We start from the raw sequence: 21535 nt of genomic DNA on the forward strand, positions 1-21535 counted from the left end.
TCATCTCTGTGATGTCATAAGCATTGATTTGCAAAATAATGTTTATTTATGACAAACTGACAACTGCTTATGAAGCACCTCATGGCATTGCCCCTACCAGTCTCAGCTTCCTGCTTCTAATTTATGGGTCGTGTAAAGGTGTTAAGATCAAAGCACACACTGCAAAAGAAAATAAAGAAGCACATCATCTCTGTGATGTCAGAAGCATTGATTTGCAAAATAATGTTTATTTATGACAAACTGACAACTGCTTATGAAGCACCTCATGGCATTGCCCCTACCAGTCTCAGCTTCCTGCTTCTAATTTATGGGTCGTGCAAATGTGTAAAATGATTGACAAGAAAAGAGCTCCTCAAAATGTTCTGACTGGCTAAAAGACAGTACGAATATGTAAGAATATGACAGACATTTTTGTGGCAGATTACAGAATCTAGGGATATCACAGAGAAATTTCAAGACATCTGTAATCCTTCTGGCTTGGCAAGCCTACATTTTTCAAACAGGTTTTAAACAGTGGATGATCTGTTTACTCAACGTGATCTATTTGTTGTGGATATGTTCATAAACAAACCTTTCTTCCAGTGGTGATGTACAAATGATCCAAAGCTGAATTAAAAAAGAGGTTTTTGTTCACCCCTCCATATTCGCGCTCTCCTGGAATACGGTGATAAAATTCAGGTTGGCTGGGGTCAAGATGCACCTGCAAGCAAAATGTTATGAGTAATTATTGGTAATTTACATTCATTCATTTGGCAAATGATTTTATCCAAAGTATCTTACAAATAAACACTGTATTACAGGGAAAGTAAGTTAGAGCAAGTGTTGGGGTTAAGTGCATCACTCAAGTGGTTGTAGCTCATAAATCATCCATTCTTAGGTTTGATCCAACAACCTTTTGGTTACCAGCCCGTAACATCAAGCCTCGAGTTTTTAAGTGAAATTTAAAGAGGAGAGAAACCAGATCCTGGAATGGGACTCACCTTTAAGACATCTGCTCTGCCGGTTCCCAAAAATGCCACAGTGTGCTCGTTCTCCACCGCCACAGCTACAGCTGTCAGCATGTCATTTCGGGTAAAGATGGGTTTGACAGCCAGTGCGTACTCAGGTTTACTGGCTAGTGGAGACGGCAGGAACTCTGCGCCACATTTATATCCCTTCACCATGTTCTTCTGTTGGGTGAAAAGACATACCACATTCAGAAGGGTCACAAAACACCATACAACATGGAAGCAGAGTGGAAGAAACACAACATCTCACATCTCTTTTGGTCTTGCAGATGGCCTCGGTCTTGGAGATGTAGGGTGAATAAACAGTTTTTGGTTTCTCGTTCTCTAGAACTTCCCCTATGTAGCAGGACTCAATCACCTCCTCAAGCCTGGTGTTAATGCTGCTGAGCGGGTACATGCACAAGGCAGAACGGCCACCGTCCTCATCCGCGCTGAACACCGCAAACAGAACCTTATCATTGGGATTCGAAGGGATGATTTTCCTAGCCAAAACTTCTCCTGGTTTGGCCAGATATGCCACTTGGACCTTGTTGTACGTGTTCTCCTGTTGTTCAGTGCTGACAGAGCAGTTGAGCTGAAGTTCGGTGTAAGAATAATAATGATGGTCATTCTCGCACAGGCGTGCTATAAATGTGATCTTCCTGCTGTCACTGGTGCCCGGAGTGCGCGAGAACAAGAAGTATATGTAGCCATTGTCTTTGAAAGCATTGTGAAAGTCGTGGAGGTAACGCTGGACGAAAGGACTAGCTTGCACAGTGGAAGCTTCAACCATGTTCTCAAAGACATCCATTTCTCCGTGCTCCTGCAGCAATCGGGTGCTGATGAGTTTGGAACTGTCCGAGCTACCATAGCCCTTCCCCACTAGAAATACGCTGAGGTTTGCATTAGCATGAGTATCTATAAAATAAGAAATAACTCCCACTACGGTAACAGACTCCTCTGTGCTGGCTACGAATGTCTTCTCAGCTTTAGTGTCACTGTAGTACACCGGTTTGTCCACGCTGCTGAGGTTTACCAAAGAGCAGATGCCCCTGAAAAGGCTTCCACAAACGATCAAAGTGCCGTTGGCGGAGTTAACCAGTAGGAGTTTGTTGATGTTGTCCATTTCCTTTGCATCAGTGCACTGTGCAGTGATTGGTGGAGTGCATTGTGGGTTGTCGTGCCTAGGGCCTGTTACAGCACTGCTCTCCAGCTGTAGTTTATAGTTCAGCTGATAGATGTTATTAATGGCACCCAGGTAAATTCGGCCAGTTTGAGGGTCCTGAACGACACTGTTGATGACAGTATCAGACAAGAAATAATCTTGAGTATCATCACAGCAAGATGAGCCAAAACACAGCAGCAGGGACAACAAAAATGAAATACAAAAATTAGAAGTGCCACACACAGATCTCAAAATCTGGTGTTTTAAACATGCCAAGGGTAACAATCAACTAACAAATTATTTTAATAGAGCATTAAACACATCTTGACATCTACAAGACTATAAGCTACTAAACAGGATGACAAAATCAAGAGCAAAACTGTAAATCTGGTAAAAATGCTTCCATAATCGTTCTTGCCCCACTGCATGCTTGGAAAACATAAATGGTATGCCATTGCCGGAAACTGAATAAGCAAAAGTTGCACTTAGACAGGATGTGCTTGTAAACGGTTTATTAAATTATGTTGCTCACTCAATTTTTTCATTAGGAATTATTCAGAAACTAAGCAGAAATTAAATAAATAAATACATCCTTTTTTTATTATTGTCATTGAACTTGTCATTTAAATTATCATTGAACATAATTCTCTGAAATATTGTTTACATTATTGATATTTAAAATAAAATACATTACGAAATCTATACAGAATCATTCGAATTTTAAATATTGAACATTTTAAAAAGTATTTATTTAAATAATTTTGTGTATATCATTTTTTATTATCATTTATATAACCATTTTTATTAACTTTTCAGTCGACCACTAATTGAAATATTACTATTCTATTCAACTCTGTGTTTTCCAATTTCTCTCTGTTCACCTAGACAGCTTGTTTGGGCATCACACACACCCCTGATGGCCAAAAATGCTGTGTAGGCAGGCAGCTCACAGATTTTGAGATGCAGCCACACTGTAAATAGTCGATCTCTATTTTCTCAGGAGGGTCCGTACATTCATGCCAACATTCCTGTTCAAGTTTGGAAATACGATCCAAGAGCTAGAGAGAGAGAAAGAGAGAGAGCGAGAGAGAGAGAGAGACCATGAGCAGCTGATACACCGCAGCTAAAAATAATATTCCCTGTGAATTACTGTCTCTAACACCAGGCAACGGCATGAAAAGCTACTAAAGCAGAGCAATTATTTCGGTAAGTGATTATTTAATAATTATATATGACTATACTGTATATGCTAGATAAAGAGCATAATAGAGGATAGACAACGTCAGGCTGTCAATAAGCATGTGGGTGGTATACTATAATAATAATAATAACCATGAACAGCAGAGTTTTACACAAAAGTAATGAGTATGAATGAGGAGACTATTGTACTGTAGTCTATTTAATGCACTTGTCATGGGGCTTTACTTTGTAATTAATTTAATTTAACGTCAGCCAGGACTCAATATCCTCCTGAGACACAGCAATTCATTTTTTGATTTCTGTAGCACGTTTTTTGTTAATAATATCAATAAGACCATACATGACTTTGCAACACACACACACACACACACACACACACACACACACACACACACACACAAAGTAGGTTTAATGCTTAATACAATAAAGAAATGCCAATTGGTTAAGATATATATAATGCACTTTTCTCTCTGGCACAGTGTCTTCCTTCAAAGAGTGGCTTTATATTTGGGGCGAAAATGTATTGTGTTTTTTTATAACACATTGCATTTTTTTATAACTGTGAAGTTTTAAGTCCTGGAGTATCTTAAAGTTGCACTAAGTAAATGTAATAAAATTATGGCATGAAGACCCCAGTCATATCAGTAGCCTAATATAAGCTGTTTTATTTTACATGGAGGGCTGCCCCATGAGGGCCGACATGTTGTGATCACGTGACCAGCCAAACACAGTCTACTTTACTGGTAGTCCTTTTTTTCATTGGACATTTTGGTTGGGAATAAATGATTTAATATTTAATAGGCTTTCACAGCATTATATGCTAATAATATTAGCAGTTCTAACCAAAACCTTTCTTTACATGCACATATTTTTGGATAACAGTTTTTGCCAAATGAATAAATGTAAATGTAAACTTTGTTTTTCTGCCAATATAGTAATAAGTATATGTGATATCATGATTATATAACCAGGGTTATTATAGTTAACTAAAACTAAAACCATCAAACTATTTTTGTTACTTGAAATAAAATTAAAAAAATAATAAACACCTGAGGATACACAGCATGCAAGCTTCAGTCTACCAGAGTATATTCTGCACAAGCAAACATTACTGTCCGTTGTGATGTTGTAGAATGCAGCTATCCTGTATGAGAAATTAAACTTTGGTAAACTGGTAAATGAATTGGCTGAGAGGGTGCAGGCACTGTCCCTAGAGAGGGTTTGTTAATCTTGCTCTTACACTGATTGTCAGCAGAGGATCAATGTAGTTAAATACTTTGCCGGACCTCATAGTCAATAATGATTACAGGAATACTGCTTTCAGTGCTGTTAGTTTGGGCTCAAAGCTGGCATTCAGTGTGTAATCAAGTGCAATTTTTTAGATTACATTTACCTGCATTGAATGCTTTATATTCAAATCTAACGTCAAACATCGTTTTTTTAACCATGCCCAGGCTCCTTTAGCCCAGTCAGGTGACATGGCCTTGTCTTTCTGTGGGAACGACAGAGGTAGTAAGGCCTACAGCGTGGACAAAGGAGTCCTGGACAATGGCTGCTTCGTGGATGCCCTCAACCTCGTCCCTCATGTATTTGTGCTTTGCTGGGTCACCTGAGGATACACAGCATGCAAGCTTCAGTCTACCAGAGTATATTCTGCACAAGCAAACATTACTGTCCGTTGTGATGTTGTATAATGCAGCTATCCTGTATGAGAAATTAAACTTTGGTAAACTGGGAAATGAATTGGCTGAGAGGGTGCAGGCACTGTCCCTAGAGAGGGTTTGTTAATCTTGCTCTTACACTGATTGTCAGCAGAGGATCAATGTAGTTAAATACTTTGCCGGACCTCATAGTCAATAATAATTACAGGAATATTGCTTTCAGTGCTGTTAGTTTGGGCTCAAAGCTGGCATTCAGTGTGTAATCAAGTGCAATTTTTTCGATTACATTTACCTGCATTGAATGCTTTATATTCAAATCTAACGTCAAACATCGTTTTTTTAACCATGCCCAGGCTCCTTTAGCCCAGTCAGGTGACATGGCCTTGTCTTTCTGTGGGAACGACAGAGGTAGTAAGGCCTACAGTGTGGACAAAGGAGTCCTGGACAATGGCTGCTTCGTGGATGCCCTCAACCTCGTCCCTCATGTATTTCTTCTCTTCATCACCTTCCCTATCCTCTTCATTGGTGTGAATGCCCTTATCTTCTTTTCCCTCTTAAACAATCATGCACGTTTTGCAGTTGGTTACAGAGTTGTGATCCATTCAGAATATAACAGACTGCCTTTTAATTGAGAACTCTAATTTTATTTTATTGGTTTATTGGATTACAAGATAATAGGTGTGGTTAGACAGGAAATAAAATGTGTATTATGTTATATTATATTATATTATATTATATATTGAGAAATCTTATTTTATTTTTTGTTTAAATTTTTTATATTATTTATTATTTAATTTATTTATTTACTTATTTCTTTTTTGTTTTAATTAGTTATATTATTCATTATTTTATTTATTTATAATTACAGGAATATTGCTTTCAGTGCTGTTAGTTTGGGCTCAAAGCTGGCATTCAGTGTGTAATCAAGTGCAATTTTTTCGATTACATTTACCTGCATTGAATGCTTTATATTCAAATCTAACGTCAAACATCGTTTTTTTAACCATGCCCAGGCTCCTTTAGCCCAGTCAGGTGACATGGCCTTGTCTTTCTGTGGGAACGACAGAGGTAGTAAGGCCTACAGTGTGGACAAAGGAGTCCTGGACAATGGCTGCTTCGTGGATGCCCTCAACCTCGTCCCTCATGTATTTCTTCTCTTCATCACCTTCCCTATCCTCTTCATTGGTGTGAATGCCCTTATCTTCTTTTCCCTCTTAAACAATCATGCACGTTTTGCAGTTGGTTACAGAGTTGTGATCCATTCAGAATATAACAGACTGCCTTTTAATTGAGAACTCTAATTTTATTTTATTGGTTTATTGGATTACAAGATAATAGGTGTGGTTAGACAGGAAATAAAATGTGTATTATGTTATATTATATTATATTATATTATATATTGAGAAATCTTATTTTATTTTTTGTTTAAATTTTTTATATTATTTATTATTTAATTTATTTATTTACTTTTTTATTTTTTGTTTTAATTAGTTATATTATTCATTATTTTATTTATTTATTTACTTATTTATTTAGAGCCACACAACATTAGGCTTACAAAGTGGAACCCTTAAACTGAACGCTTTTTGTGTGAAGTGCGAATTTCTTTGTATAACAGTGCAGTAAATTCCTGTCAAAAATTTTATCATTTTGCAAACATTATGGGAACATTCGTTTTGAATGTTATCTGAACATTCTGGAACAACTAGTAACATATAAGAAACGTTAGATGAATTTCCAACTGAAATGTTTAAAAAAATGTTCCATGAACAATTTATAAATAACATTTTTGAGAACATTATTAATGGCTAAATAGCTTTGAATTAATCTTCTATTAATGTTATTGTAAGAATGTTAGTTCATAACTTTGAGAGAACCTCACCAGAATGTTCTGAGAACATTTCCTGTTAGCTAGCTGGGTCATGTGGTTCAGATAATGAAGTTGTAAAGAAAGCTATATTAATAAATATATTGAAATTATGGTATACACATGTATGTGTTTGTGTCCAGGTTGGGGTAGCCAGAGTTCAAAGGTGCAGATCCATCATAACACCTGGCTGCACTTTCCCGGCCACAACCTGCGCTGGATCCTCACCTTCACACTGCTGTTTGTGCACGTGTGCGAGATCGCCGAGGGAATCGTCTCCAATACGTGGGTTTCAGCACACACACACACACACGTTCAATATATTTGTGTGTTTATGATCAGTATGCATTTATGTTTATGTCTGTGTGTATGAATGGATCATTTTAGGCAGATGGAGTCCAATCACTTGCACCTCTTCATGCCAGCACTGATGGGCTTCATAGCGGCAACAACATCAGTCGTATACTATCACAATATAGAAACAGCCAATTTCCCCAAACTGCTGCTGGGTAAGTCAGTGTCCATTTCAGTATGCAAATGTGCAAATACAAATGCTGGCAGTTTATAATAAAATGTACTTTGAGTGTTGCTGTTTTACCACCTACATTATATAGCAGTTAGTAAACACTTTCAGTCTGTGTGTTGCTTGGCAACACGTAATGGTCGATTCATATTTTTGTTAGTTTCTGTCCTTGGGATTCTGTATGAACATGAGACCTAACATCAGAAATACTATTTCACAGCCTTATTTATTTACTGGATTCTGGCTTTCATCACCAAGATGATAAAGTTATGGAAGTTTGCAGAGGCGAGCTTGGGGGTGCAACAGCTCCGTTTCTGTATCACAGCTTTGCTTGTGGTGCTGTACGGCCTGCTCATGGCTGTCGAGATCAACGTTATCAGAGTCAGGGTGAGTTGATCTAGGGTCATGTGGCAAATGCATTTCTTTTATTTTCCAATTATTTTTTTATTTTACTATTTTGTTTCTATATGCCTCTAATTTGAACCACTAATTCAACGTTTTATTTTATTTTTTTCTATATTCCTTTTATTTGATCCTTTAATTAAAAGGAGTAGTCCATCCAGAAATAAAAAAATCTGTCATCATTTACTCATCCTCATGCTCATGTTGCTCCAAACCTGTACTTATTTCATTCTTCTGCACAAAAGAAGATATTCTGAAGAATGTTGGTAACCAAACAGTGTCAGTTCCCATTGACTTCCTTTGTATTTTATGTCCATATAATGAAAGTCAGTAGGAGCAAATCTACTTTTATATTCCACAGAAAAAAAGTCATACAGGTTTTGAGAAACGTGAGCATGAGGGTAAGAAAATTATGAAAGAATTTTCATTTTTGGGTGGACAATCCATGTGAGGCAGATTTTATTTTATTTTATTTTTATTTTATTATTTTACAGATTTTTATCCATCAATTGTAGACAGTTTTATTATACTAACAAAAGTCATTAACCTGCTGAAAAAAGAGTTTGGACTGGCAAGGCAATTTCCATTCTGGTTCAAGTTGGTTTGTGCTGGTTTTGATTAGCTGGATTAGCTGATAGACATATAGCCATGATTTTCACAAGCTGCTTGACCAGCATTATTTCTGGTTGACCAAGGTAGTCTGGCTGTTTAAGCAGTTAAACACAAGCAGGGTAGTTACATTCTACTAACAAACCATATGACCTGTATGTGTATGTTAAAAAAATTTCTTACCTGCAGAAGTACGTATTCTTTGCGAACCCCCAGAGGGTGAAGCCCCCAGAAGACTTGCAGGACTTGGGTGTGCGATTCCTCCAGCCATTTGTCAACCTCCTCTCCAAAGCAACATACTGGTGGATGAACCCGCTCATCATTGGAGCCCACAAGAGACCCATTGAGCTGAAGAAGATTGGAAAACTTCCAATCGCGATGAGGGCCTTGACTAACTATATGCGTCTGAAAGACTCCTATGAGGAACAGAGGGTATGTGCAGATGATCACAGGTTTAAGAGCAAATATTATAATTCATAATCTAAATGAACAATATTTTCATATTTGGTGACATACTATAGTAATGAGAAATGTCAGTTGAACAGTTTCTGTTTGCTTGTCCAATTCTGACAGCAGAAAACAGAGGACCCAGATAAATCCCCATCCATCTGGAAATCCATGTACCGGGCATTTGGGGGGTCAATACTCCTCAGCAGCACTTTCCGGTACATGGCAGACTTGCTTGGCTTTGCCGGGCCACTCTGCATCTCTGGGATTGTGGGACACCTTGATAATTCAACAGAGATTGATAGGACAAATAAGGTGTGTGTTTCATCTCATTTTATAGTGCTAAATATGGTTGTCTTGTGTGTGTTGCCATCTTTGATAGTCTGCCAATATGGTTACAAACGCTATTCATGGGACTGTGAGAATAGAAAACATTGCAAAAATGATTTTCTTACTCAGAATGATTAGATATTCTTACTGGAAAAAGATACATTTTAAGATACATTTACTTGAGCAATATGACAGAAGATAATAAGTCTTGCTTTTAAAAAAAGAGGGAGTTTTGGCTTAATATTTTGTCTTGTTTTAAGAAAGAATAAATGAAGGAGAAAAAAATCAGAAAATGAATTAATATCTTAAGTCATTTTACCTTCAAGTATATGTATCTTGATTTATGAATGTTTAGATATTTGTACTGGAAGACAAGACAGAAATACTAATTAAGAAAATCATTTTTAGAATAAACGGGCATGACTTTGGTTATTCGTTCACACAGAGAGTATTCAAGCCATGTAAGCCATTGTACAAATAAGACAATTCAAGAGTACATAAGATTGTCTATCTCAAACACATACCAGAGATATGGTAAAACAGGGAAATGGAGGAATAAAGGAAACTACACAACTAATGTAATGGAAATATATCACAGTCCCGTCACTGTCTCACAGCACTTTGATATGATCACATTTACTTTGGAACCCATTCATAATGTGCCTTGTTAAATAATTTAGGATGTTGTTCAAATAACTGTCAATTAAATGATTTGCTGCAGATATTGGTCTGCTGGTTATGCTACTAATTAGACTGTATTTATTTTTCCTGGGTGCAACATGACTGTAGAGAGTGATCTATGGTCTGATATCTGCTGTTAGAGGGAGTTTTGGCTTAATATTTTGTCCTGTTTTAAGAAAGAATAAATGAAGGAGAAAAAAATCAGAAAATTAATTAATATCTTAAGTCATTTTACCTTCAAGTATATGTATCTTGATTTATGAATGTTTAGATATTTGTACTGGAAGACAAGACAGAAATACTAATTAAGAAAATCATTTTTAGAATAAACGGGCATGACTTTGGTTATTCGTTCACACAGAGAGTGTTCAAGCCATGTAAGCCATTGTACAAATAAGACAATTCAAGAGTACATAAGATTGTCTATCTCAAACACATACCAGAGATATGGTAAAACAGGGAAATGGAGGAATAAAGGAAACTACACAACTAATGTAATGGAAATATATCACAGTCCCGTCACTGTCTCATAGCACTTTGATATGATCACATTTACTTTGGAACCCATTCATAATGTGCCTTGTTAAATAATTTAGGATGTTGCGTGAGCAACTTTACCGACACTTCTTCTAAGGGTTCAAAGGGGGCATTGCATAAGCCCTCCAGAACCACAGCCAGGTCCCATGAGGGCACCTTAGTGCGCTGTACCGGCCTCAGCCTCAGGGTGCCACGGAGGAAACGAGTGATAAGTGGGTGTCTTCCCAATGATTGACCACCCAGAAGGGCGTGATAAGCAGCTAAGGCCGCCACGAATACCTTCAGATTTGGAGGGAGATAACCCTGCGGAGAATCGCTCCTGCAGAAACTCCAGAACTGTACCAATTGGGCAGTTGACTGGGTCCTGCAGTCGCTGTCCGCACCATGAAGCCCTGGTGAGTATAAGAGACTTGTTTCAAAAACTTTAAAAGATCTTTCCAGTCCCAATGTTTTGAACGGCAGTCTATGTGTTATGTATTTTATAACATATTATTATAATTTATAATTAAAATAAATAATTTTTAAGTGTGGCTTAAATCCAAATACGTTTTGGGGCCACTGTATAAATGTGTGTGACAAAATGAAGCCAGACGTGCGAACAGAAGTGCATATCTGTGTGACATGGAAAACTCCCCACTCACATCACACACACACACACACACACACACACACGTTGCTGCCAGCAACACTCTGTTTAAGTGACTCCTTTTTATTTTAGTGTGTGTGTGTGTGTGTGTGCTTGTGTATGACATCAGTGAGGGCTGAAATGCCGAAGTGTTTTTAAGTATTATGCGTGTGTGTTCATACTCTGTTTATTTCCTGTCAGACAGCGAACATGACTTTTGGGGTGTACTTCATGTCTTCCACTGAGCTGCTGCAGAATACGTCTGTTCTGGCGGTTCTGCTGTTCCTGGCACTCGTGCTGCAGCGAACATTCCTGCAGGCCTCCTACTATGTCACGATAGAAACCGGCATTAACCTGCGTGGGGCGCTGCTTGTAAGTTTACTGGAAGTCAAACATGGAGTGAATTATCACACAAAATTTTATTTCATCAGTCTGCACTACTCACTTCAAGTTGTGTGGTATAATACAAAATATTATATAAGACAAATTCTTACCTTAGTAGGAAAGTTAAGTTGCTCTATTCTATTCTATTCGTCCTGTTTGATTCTATTCTACTCTACTTTGTCCCATATTATGTCTGTTTTATTCTATTCTGCATAATTCTGTTCATTTCAATTAAGTTTCTAATTATGTTAATTTATTCCATTTGGGTTTGTTCCATTATTATCTGCTTTGTCAAATTCTATTCTATTCTTTCTACTCAATTCTATTAAATTCTGTTTGATTCAGTTATGCTTTATTCTGTTTGGGTCTGTTCTGATATTATCTGCTTTTTTCCTATTCTATTCTATTATGTCAGTGTTGTTATTGTAACCTAAAACTAAAACTATTAAATGTTTTTTGTTAATTGAAATGAAGCTGAAAAAAAGTGTAAATATTAGATGAAGAACTTATAAAATTTAAATGAAGTACTTAAAGGGGTCATATGATGCTTTTTTAAAGATCAGTATTTTGGTGTAACAGAATATGTTGACATGCTTTAATGTTAAAAAAACACATTACTTTTCAAATACTGTAAATTATTGTAGGTCCTCTATGCCCCGCCTCTCTCAAACACGTTGTTTTCTACAAAGTCCCTCCTTCCGACAAGCGCAGTCTGCTCTGATTGGCCAGCTGACCCAGTGCATTGTGATTGGCCGAACACCGCAAGCACTCGTCGGAAATGTAACGCCCCTTACCATAATCGCAAGCTTCATCTTTCAAAATAAATGTAAAGACAGTAAATAATGTCATTAGTTTTACCATCAGTTAAAGCCCGAAAGGGGAGCAGAGTCACGTGACAGACACAGTGATGAAGCTGGTATGTGTTTGCAGTACACAAGCCACGGTTAAAACAGCTGACTCCACTGTGATGTGAACCCTGTCTCTCTCTCTCTCTCTCTCTCATAAGGCCAAATAAAGTGCCTTTGCTTTCGCCTAGAAACACACAGCGTCTCCCTGACATGGCTGCTTCAACACTAACTGCGGTTACTGAAACCACGCCTTCTTTCTTTGTGTGAACATTTGGGCGGCATTACGCAAATATTTCCACATAGTGAGGTAGATATGTGGGGGCGTGTTAGAGCGAGCCGTTTTAGGGGGGCGTGGCAGAGTCTTAACTTTTATAAAGAATATCTCTTTGGTTTTGAGACTTTAGTCTTTGCAACTTCAGGGATCTTATCTATGCACAATCAGCTTGTAACACTCCAAAGAGAAAGGAGAACTTGAAATCGCATCATATGACCCCTTTAATTAAATTAAACTAAATAGAATTATTTAAGAGAAAATAACAAAATTTACTAAAACTAAAATTTAATGAAATATAAAAATAATTAATTAATTAATAATGTAATTATATTTAGAATTAGTTCAAAATATTAGGAAATACTATAGTGTTATATAAATATTACCACAATAACGCTGTTGATTGTTACAATGTTCTATTTGGTCTGTTCTGTTATGATCTGATTTGTCATATTGCATTGTATTCTATTTTAGTCTAGTCTTCTTTTCATCAAAGTTAGCATTAACGTTTTTGTGTTTTGAGAACATGTGTTGGTTCTCGTCCTCTAGGCAATGATCTACAATAAAATTCTGCGTCTCTCCACTTCAAACATGTCCATGGGAGAGATGACCCTCGGCCAGATCAACAATCTCGTAGCCATAGAAACCAATCAGCTCATGTGGTTTCTCTTCTTATGCCCCAATCTGTGGGCCATGCCAGTTCAGGTATGTCATAGCAAAAACATGCCTGCATTTGTGAAAACACAAAATCATTGGTGACCTTAAGCAAAACATAACTTATTTCTGTTCATAGATCATTATGGGAGTTATCCTGCTATATTATTTGTTGGGTAACAGTGCGTTGATTGGGGCCGGCGTCATTTTGCTACTGGCCCCGGTTCAGTACCTCATCGCTACCAAGTTGGCAGACACACAAAAGAGCACGCTGGTGAGCTTTACTTACACCTTTGTGAATGTGCATGTGCATGTTGTCAACACACCATCAAGTTCATGTTTGTGACTTCTAAATATTTTCTCAGGACTACTCAACAGACCGTCTTAAAAAGACGACAGAGATCCTGAAGGGAATAAAGCTGCTGAAGCTCTACGCCTGGGATAACATCTTCTGTGACCGTGTAGAAGAGACCAGAGAAAAAGAGCTGACTAGTCTCAAGACTTTCGCCCTCTACACATCAATGTCCAGTATGAGAGGCTCCTCCCTCCATCACATGCCCCGCCCACATACATAAACCCTTCCCCTTGCCATTGCCCTGCCCCCAACCCATATTCTCATTTGCTAAACTTTTTGCAATCAAGCCTATTTGGTTCTAATAGCTGATAGTTTGTATTCACTGTTTAGTTTTCACATCTATTGGAAAATAAATGCCGTGTCTCTTTATCTCCACAGTATTTATGAATGCTGCCATCCCCATTGCTGCAGTGTTGGCGGTAAGAGATGCATCATGAAGGCTTTGATTAGTTGTAGTTTGTCCACCATGTAGAGCATACATTCTCTTCTTGTTCTTGTAGACCTTTGTCACACACGCCTATGTTGAAGAGGTCAGGCTCAGTCCAGCCAAGGCATTTGCCTCTTTGGCTCTATTCCACATCCTGGTCACTCCACTCTTCCTGTTATCCACGGTGGTCAGGTTTGCCGTTAAGGCCCTTGTCAGGTATGTCACTAAATCAAACAAGTTATCAAATCCAACATTACTTCATAATATTGGCTTTCCTGGAAGGATCTGATCATCTGGTTGATGTCCGCAGTGTACAGAAGCTCAGCGAGTTCCTACAAAGCGATGAGATTGGAGATGATAGCTGGAGAAACACAGAAATGTCCATGTCTCTAGAGGTCGGCAAGAAATACAAATACCATGGGGATGTGAGTGCTCACACACGAATTTGCACCTTAAAGGTGCGGTCACATTTACAGTTGCTGGTGAATTTTCGTGCACAAAATCCAGTAAGGTGGGCGAAAGGTTTCCACGCAGATTTTGCAACAGGTTCATATTGGATATGTGAATTTGCTGTGTTGACCAACAGAAAGCTGCTTGGTTTGTCAATATTGTAGCTTCTGGACCTATTATCCCCACAAAATTTCGCTATGTGACTGCATCTTAAGACATTTCTTAATACTCAAGCTATTCCAAGCCTTGACGTTTAGCAGAGCTTTATGAGGAATGAGGAGCATTTCAGTAAGTAAGATGCTCTTAGAGGAACTGTTGCTGATATAGTCAATTTGGGTGATATGGGACACCTAAACTAGTTGGGATGCCATGTGATAATCTCATTTTTATATTCTTTAGTTTTCTGAAAAACATTCCATAATATATTTTGTGCTTTTTGTGAAGTTTAAAAATGGATGGAATGTTCTTGGATCAGTTTTAGGGGAGAAATAGTATATGTTGATTAACTGGGACTTTTCTTGCTCTGTAACTGAACAAGAGAAACAAATTAATATTAATGTTAATGCATTATCTCACTGGAAATTTTTGAAATTTAATTGCATAATTTAAAGGGGTCATATGATGCGATTTAAATTTTTGCTTTCTCTTTGAAGTGTTACAAGCTCTTGGTGCATAAAGAAGAAGACGATTCAAACGCGAGTTTTGAGCAGTGTAGAGTAGCGTTTGTAGTTTGTCATTTCTCCGATCACAAATGCAGACGTGGTTTATGTTTACGTGGCGCGATGCAATGCAACGCATAAAAAGACAGTATAAGTCATTATAATCAGTAATTATGTCCCCACTGGATGCAACAAATGCTTAGTTTATAATGGGTTTTAATGTTTTTGTCTCGACGCTCCGGCAAACAAAAAAGGGGGATTTTAATTGAGATAAACTTGACGTCATAACACTCTAAATGACCTCCAATAACAGCAAACATGAGACTCCACACGGTCATGTCTCTAGAGACAACTATCCCACGTTTAGGGGGCTGAAACGGGAGCTGGTCATTCCTGAGCCAGCATAGCTGAGATCTCATAAACGTGTTAGAGAAGCTCCTCTCTCTGGTCAGTGTAGGGGCCCTTAGCTGTTCTCTGACAGAGGGACAAATATATGACAGGACCGTCCCCAGAGAGGAGCAGAGCTGGAGCAAGGGGTGAGGAAAGGGAGGGAACGAGAGAGTGAGGTTGAGGATGGAAATGTATACTGTGACAGGAAGAAGGGGGTTCCAGGGGAGGAAATAGTGCTAAGCTGGGAAAATCGCTTGGCTAGATGCAAGCGGGAACTCATGTTCCTTGTTTTAGGACTTCACAGCAGCTTTTGAGTGTCATGTGATGTTTGTTTGCTGATCCAAAATGACAGTTCTGTCATTATGTTTTTAAAAACCCATGTGCTATTATTTTTTCCCTGGAACACAGAAGTAGAAATGTGAGCTGCTCCATCATTTTGAGTTGTTTTGATATAGAAAACACGTTTTGAGATTTCTAATTATTTAATTATTATGTTTCTTCTACAAACCATCCTCAAGGTATAATCATGTAAATAGCAGCTTGATAAAATCTTATTTTTTTAAGAAATTGGAAATGATTTCAAGTGATTTTCAGGATTTTTTTCTGGAGGGAATTAGGAGAATTATTCATTAGATTTTTTTCTTGTATAAGTTTACAAGACATAAATAATAGGTTAAGTAAAAATATTATTATTTAATTTCATTATTTAAAATATTAAAATATTTAATATATTTATATTACAGTGTATATATTTAACAATATATTTACAGTTTTAGCAATATGCTTTATTATAGCAATATAAGTTTCTGCCGATCAGTCACACTATATATTAAATGACTAAATATTATACAAATATTAAATATAAAAAAAGAAAATATAAAAAAATAATTATTAATAATGTATGTAATTATTTATATTAAAGTGCATATATTTACAATTTTAGGGATTTTTCTGGCAATGCCTCACCACATATTAATTAGTTTGCATGATAGGACTAGGTGTTATGATCCCAATATCAATAAAAAATTTAAATATTATTAAAAATGCTTATATTAAATATAAAGAGAATATAAGATATAAAAATGTAATTATGAATAATTTATATAATTAATCATTTATATCAGTGCATATATTTAATAATATATTTACAGTTGTAGCTATATGTTTATTATAGTGATATGAGTTTCTGGTGATCTGTCACACCTCATTAAAGAGCATTAAAATGACATATATTGTTTGAATATTATAATAAAATTGACAATTTAAAAGTTGATGCCTTGTTTTATCAAAGATAAAACATGAAACTGTCAGTTTTTTTTCTTTGCTTTTAATAATGTTTATCCTCATACTGCCCTTTTTCATCCAAAATTATACAATGTCACAATATTGCAAGAATCTTTTCTATAAAATTAGAGTTTGTAGTGATCTGAAGCTGTCAAACTCCTAAAAGGACGATCAAAAAAATTTATTATTTCTTTTAATTTTTCCTTAATCTCTCTTTTTGTCTTTATCATTTTAGACTAAAGCTATCAACAGGAAGGGCCGTTATCGTATGGATAACTACGAGCAGCCCACGCGCAGGCAGCTGCGGCCCACAGAGACCGAAGATGTCGCCGTACAGGTCAGACGTCACTATCCTCAGCAGAGACTCCATCAGCACTGATTCTCAGACGCTTCTCGCTCACAGAGCATGTGCTAAAGTTCATTAAGACAACTCAGGATCTGCATGTTCTCATCCAGATGCCAGTAACCTTTAAGTCACGGTCAATAGGTTGTTTTACTCCTACTGTGCTGGAGGAAATGTTTGAAGGCCATTTTTTAACACACACAGATCTTTGTTTATTTTTTTATGGGGGGTTGAGCATGTTCACTCCTCTCTTAGTTTTTTTTAAACTCTCCATATGGGGTTTGTGATAGTTTCTCAGACATAGTGGTTTGGGTTCAGCTTCCCTCTGAGTGCACTTTGGGATTCTCATGAGAAGAAAAACTGGGACTAAAATTCTGAAAGGCATTAATTTATGTGTGTTTTTTTGGGGGGGGTTTCGGTCCCCCGAGGGTCCACTTCCTTCGCCATCCCTCTATACTAGGGGTGGGAATTGTAAATAATTGAATGGTCCTGGTTGTGATTCTGATTCTGCTTAATGATTCACATACCTCAATGATTCCATTAATGATACTTTTTTATAACTTTGAAGCACAAAGAATGTAGAATGGACTGGAAAACACAATAATAACTACAATAGTAACTAAATAATAAAATAAAATGAAATATTCACATTTCAAAGCTGATTGATGATGTTTATACATGGCGTCTGTCATGACAACTTCTAAGTCTAAAGTTGTTCTGATGCATATATTGCAAAAACCATTCCGATTTTGGAATCATTTGGTTAATGGTTATGGAATCATTTAATTACATTATTATTTTTTGTTAAAAATGCAACTAGTTCTGGAAGACAAAAGTCTCTTATCTAATGAGTCTAGTGGCTGAACACATAAAAACACACGTCCTCATGGACTCTCCCACAGTGACATCCGCTCACTGTGTTATGAATATGGCCTAATCTACTCTGACATTTACGCTCCTTCACTTTAGTCATTCTGAACCATTACTGTCATTTTACCCTCTTTCCCTGCTCTCTTGTTCTCACAGATGTGTTTGATTGTTTAGCGTTCTCCCTTTTCCCAGTATTCAGTTCTGGCCTACTGTACTGCTCTGATGGATGGGAGTGTTATCATTATTGTAAATAAACATTTGGAAAATAGAATTCAGAACACATCCGGAAGATGTAAGCATGGCAGAAGCAGCTTGTATGGACAGAGATGAAACGATCATATCACGTGCATTCTGCTTTATGCTGGTTTGTTTCCATCATTCTAAACCCCTTGGTTTTTGTTTGTATTGGTGAATGTCTCATTCAGGTGAATGATGGCTTCTTCACATGGGGAAGCAACTTGTCGACGCTGTCGGACATCAACATCCGAATTCCTACAGGTACACACTGCTTACTAGTAATTAACTATTTGATGATAAAAGATTTGTCTTATTCGTTCATGCATTCATTCATTTACTCATTCGTTTTTTTTGTTTAATACTCTTGATATCAAGAGTGCTTGTTATAATTTATAATAAATAATCTGTAATAAATAACCTTATATACTAAGAGTTTTTTTTATTTATAGACAATCTGCAAATAAAATATATAATTAATCTTAGATATCTTAGAATGTTCTTGTTGTTTATTTATTTATTTAATATTAAATACAATAAATAAATACCCTTCATATCAAGAGTGCTTGTTGTTTATTTATAGTAAATAAGCTGTAACTATAATACATATCCTAATATACTAAGAGGTTTTTATTCATTTATTTAGATAATCTGTATAATAAATAAATAATTTAAGATATCAAGAGTTCTTGTTCATTTATTTAAAAGCAATCAGACTTAAAGTTTTTTTTTCATACTTAGTTGAAAGTTTAATCATTTGCTTATTTATCTACAATACATATCATTAAAGACCACAATGTTATACAAATGCACCAGAATTACCCAAAATGGCAAATTTTTATTGGCCGGTTGATGTTGACAAGAAAGTGCCATGCACCAAAAAAATAATAATAATAAATTAAAAAGCTGAAAATATGAATTCTTAATAGCTATTCTCTTGGTTTAGGTGTACTGTTCTGGTTTAGTGGTTTGACAGCCTCATTAAATTAGTAAGCTGAACACTAACTAGCTGTTGCCAACTAAAGGGATTGGCAAAACTGCTGCCTGCTGTAGTCTTTCCCCTGTTCTGCTGATAGTGAACATCAATAAAACCTGTCCATAGGGGCAAAACCTGTTCATATAAAATTATGATTAACCTTCACCTGGTTTCCCTCTTCAGGTCAGCTGACCATGATTGTGGGCCAGGTGGGTTGTGGTAAATCATCCCTGTTACTGGCCATGCTGGGGGAGATGCAGACAACCAGTGGGAAAGTCTACTGGAGCAAGTGAGAATTGACACATTTGCCTACATACTATATTTTGATGTTGATGAACATTTATGGAGCTTGTGATTTGCATTAAAAATCAAAGGGACCAAAACTCCCCCTGTAGTCGCTTGACATCTAAAGCAGTTCAGTGTTTGCGTTGATGTAGCAGAAAACTGGGGAGTACATCTGCATGTCAGATCCATCAGATGCTAATCAAAGTCTTCATCTGAACAAACACACATGCACATAAATAGCCCACTGTCCACTGCATCCGCTATTATTCTGATGTATGTACCACTGTGTGCATACATAGTCTATGTGTGTGAGGGCCGTCTTACTCCTTCTGTTTGTGTGTGTTTGTGTGCGTGTGTGTCTTACTCCATTCATTACTCATTACACTGCTCTCTGATTTCTTCTCTCTTTTTCTCCCACATGCCATTCTGTCGTCTGTTATCAGCACACAAGGGAAATGCTTTTCTTTTTGTGAATCTCTCCATTTCCATGCTGGAGATGGTCTCTGATTAGCATTTGTACGCAAAGCCAAGCAGATCTACATGGTTTCTATAATCCATCGGTTATAGAAAGTCCAAGTCCTTCAAATGTATATACAGTGGCTCCAAAATACTGTTTACTTGAGTCACATTTGAAAATGTTAACTGCGTTAGATAACATACTAAACCATCTAAATGGTTTGTCATTTGTTGTCTTTTTTCAAAAAAATTGTTTTTTTTTGGTCCAAATATAATTTTTGTTGGATAAAATAGATGGTACTAGTGCAGTGGTTTTCAATCAAGAGGCTAGAACTCTGTGGGGGCCACATGATGAAAAAATTTAAATCTAAGTTTTAAATAAAATGCTAAAACACATACAAAAAAATCAGGATGTAAACTTAAATCTGTTATTTACTCACCTCACTCATGTTGTTCCATAATTTTTTTTACATTTATTTCTTCTGGGGAACACAAAAGATGATACATTTGTAAATAAAACAAAGATTATCATAGTATGTTTCATACAAAAAAAAAAGTCTTTCTACTTTTCTAAATTTCACATAGCAATTTCTAAGTGAAAAATGTTTCAAATTAAATCCTATATCACATTTTTTCACTGTATTTCACTAAAAGTGTTTAGTGTTTTTTGTACATGCAATGAAAGTGGGCCCAGTGTAGCTTTGGTGTAATTTCATTGTATGGACAAAAACCATTGAGTGTCCAAATACTTTTCGGGGCCACTGTAATTAGTTCATATTTGCATTCAGTTCACATTAATAAGGACAAAAACTAATTTAAGACAGTTTGCAATATTGAGTTGAACTGTGTTTTGATACAAGTCATAAATTCAGTCTCAGTTTCTCAGGCACTACTGTCTTTGCGAACAGTGCATTGAATGTTGGTCTGCGTTTTCCAGTGTCAAGTTCTCTAATGACAATGACATTACTCTTCAGCTAAAATATAAAGCTAATTATATATCACTAAACCAGTTTCTGGAGAGCATGAATAGCTCAAACTATCACTCTTCACCTCATGAGGAGAGTATGTCATTGTTCTTACAGAACGGCACGCATCCTGATGCACTCACTAACTCTGGTCACTTGTGTGTGTGTGTGTGTGTGTGTGTGTGTGTTTCTAAGCCCTCTTCACCAATGGTGTGCTCAATCAGGCTGCCTGATTATGAGATACTCTTCGATGGGAGCATAAGGTATTTCACCGGGGGTCTTCACATGCTTACATGCTACACAGCCACACAGTGACCTATAAACCAACACTGAGGACATTTTGTAACATGTAGTGACTCCAAAAATGCCCAAAAGTGGATTTTCAAATGTAGATTGCCTGTTATGGTTCCAACAAGATTACTGGCTTGCTAGCAGCTAACTAGAACCATTTCGAGATATTATTGTGCTGTTCCGGACTATAACGTGTTGTAATGTACCTGACTTGCAGCGGGCACGTTACCGGCCTGTCTCACGAAGAACCGAGGTACCCTTTTGCGAACCCTTTCAGCAGATGTGGCATCACCCCCTCCCCCCACCCCATGCATTCATCTACCAATACATTTTATCCCTTTACATTTATCTGGCTTCGAT

At 36.9% G+C, this 21535-nt stretch overlaps 2 protein-coding genes across 9 annotated transcripts in view; one reads left to right on the forward strand and one right to left on the reverse strand.

Moving 5' to 3' along the window:
• LOC107591620 (plexin-B2-like) overlaps positions 1-2190 on the reverse strand; it is an 8834-nt gene extending 6644 nt beyond the window's left edge. Inside the window, exons 1-3 of the mRNA XM_016280867.1 lie at positions 1258-2190; positions 981-1169; positions 572-700 (exon numbers count right to left, since the gene is read on the reverse strand). Coding sequence (XP_016136353.1) covers positions 572-700; positions 981-1169; positions 1258-2112 — 1173 coding nt within the window. The 5' untranslated portion in view covers positions 2113-2190. The remainder of the gene's footprint in view (positions 1-571; positions 701-980; positions 1170-1257) is intronic.
• Positions 2191-6047: 3857 nt separating this feature from the next.
• LOC107583096 (ATP-binding cassette sub-family C member 9-like) overlaps positions 6048-21535 on the forward strand; it is a 33849-nt gene continuing 18361 nt past the window's right edge. For 2 of the 8 annotated variants that reach the window (XM_016269229.1, XM_016269299.1), the window contains exons 1-18: positions 6048-6197; positions 7023-7164; positions 7267-7388; positions 7623-7789; positions 8603-8845; positions 8987-9175; positions 11235-11405; positions 13086-13241; positions 13330-13464; positions 13556-13718; positions 13924-13964; positions 14046-14188; positions 14283-14397; positions 16991-17092; positions 18394-18466; positions 19362-19467; positions 21109-21147; positions 21393-21428. In XM_016269229.1, coding sequence (XP_016124715.1) covers positions 6050-6197; positions 7023-7164; positions 7267-7388; positions 7623-7789; positions 8603-8845; positions 8987-9175; positions 11235-11405; positions 13086-13241; positions 13330-13464; positions 13556-13718; positions 13924-13964; positions 14046-14188; positions 14283-14397; positions 16991-17092; positions 18394-18466; positions 19362-19467; positions 21109-21147; positions 21393-21428 — 2291 coding nt within the window. In that variant the 5' untranslated portion in view covers positions 6048-6049. The remainder of the gene's footprint in view (positions 6198-7022; positions 7165-7266; positions 7389-7622; positions 7790-8602; positions 8846-8986; positions 9176-11234; positions 11406-13085; positions 13242-13329; positions 13465-13555; positions 13719-13923; positions 13965-14045; positions 14189-14282; positions 14398-16990; positions 17093-18393; positions 18467-19361; positions 19468-21108; positions 21148-21392; positions 21429-21535) is intronic. The other 6 variants (XM_016269523.1, XM_016269601.1, XM_016269378.1 and 3 more) reach the window with 5 other exon arrangements.

Source organism: Sinocyclocheilus grahami, unplaced genomic scaffold, assembly GCF_001515645.1.
Source record: "Sinocyclocheilus grahami isolate Dianchi unplaced genomic scaffold, SAMN03320097.WGS_v1.1 scaffold1.1, whole genome shotgun sequence".
Lineage (NCBI taxonomy): Eukaryota > Metazoa > Chordata > Actinopteri > Cypriniformes > Cyprinidae > Sinocyclocheilus > Sinocyclocheilus grahami.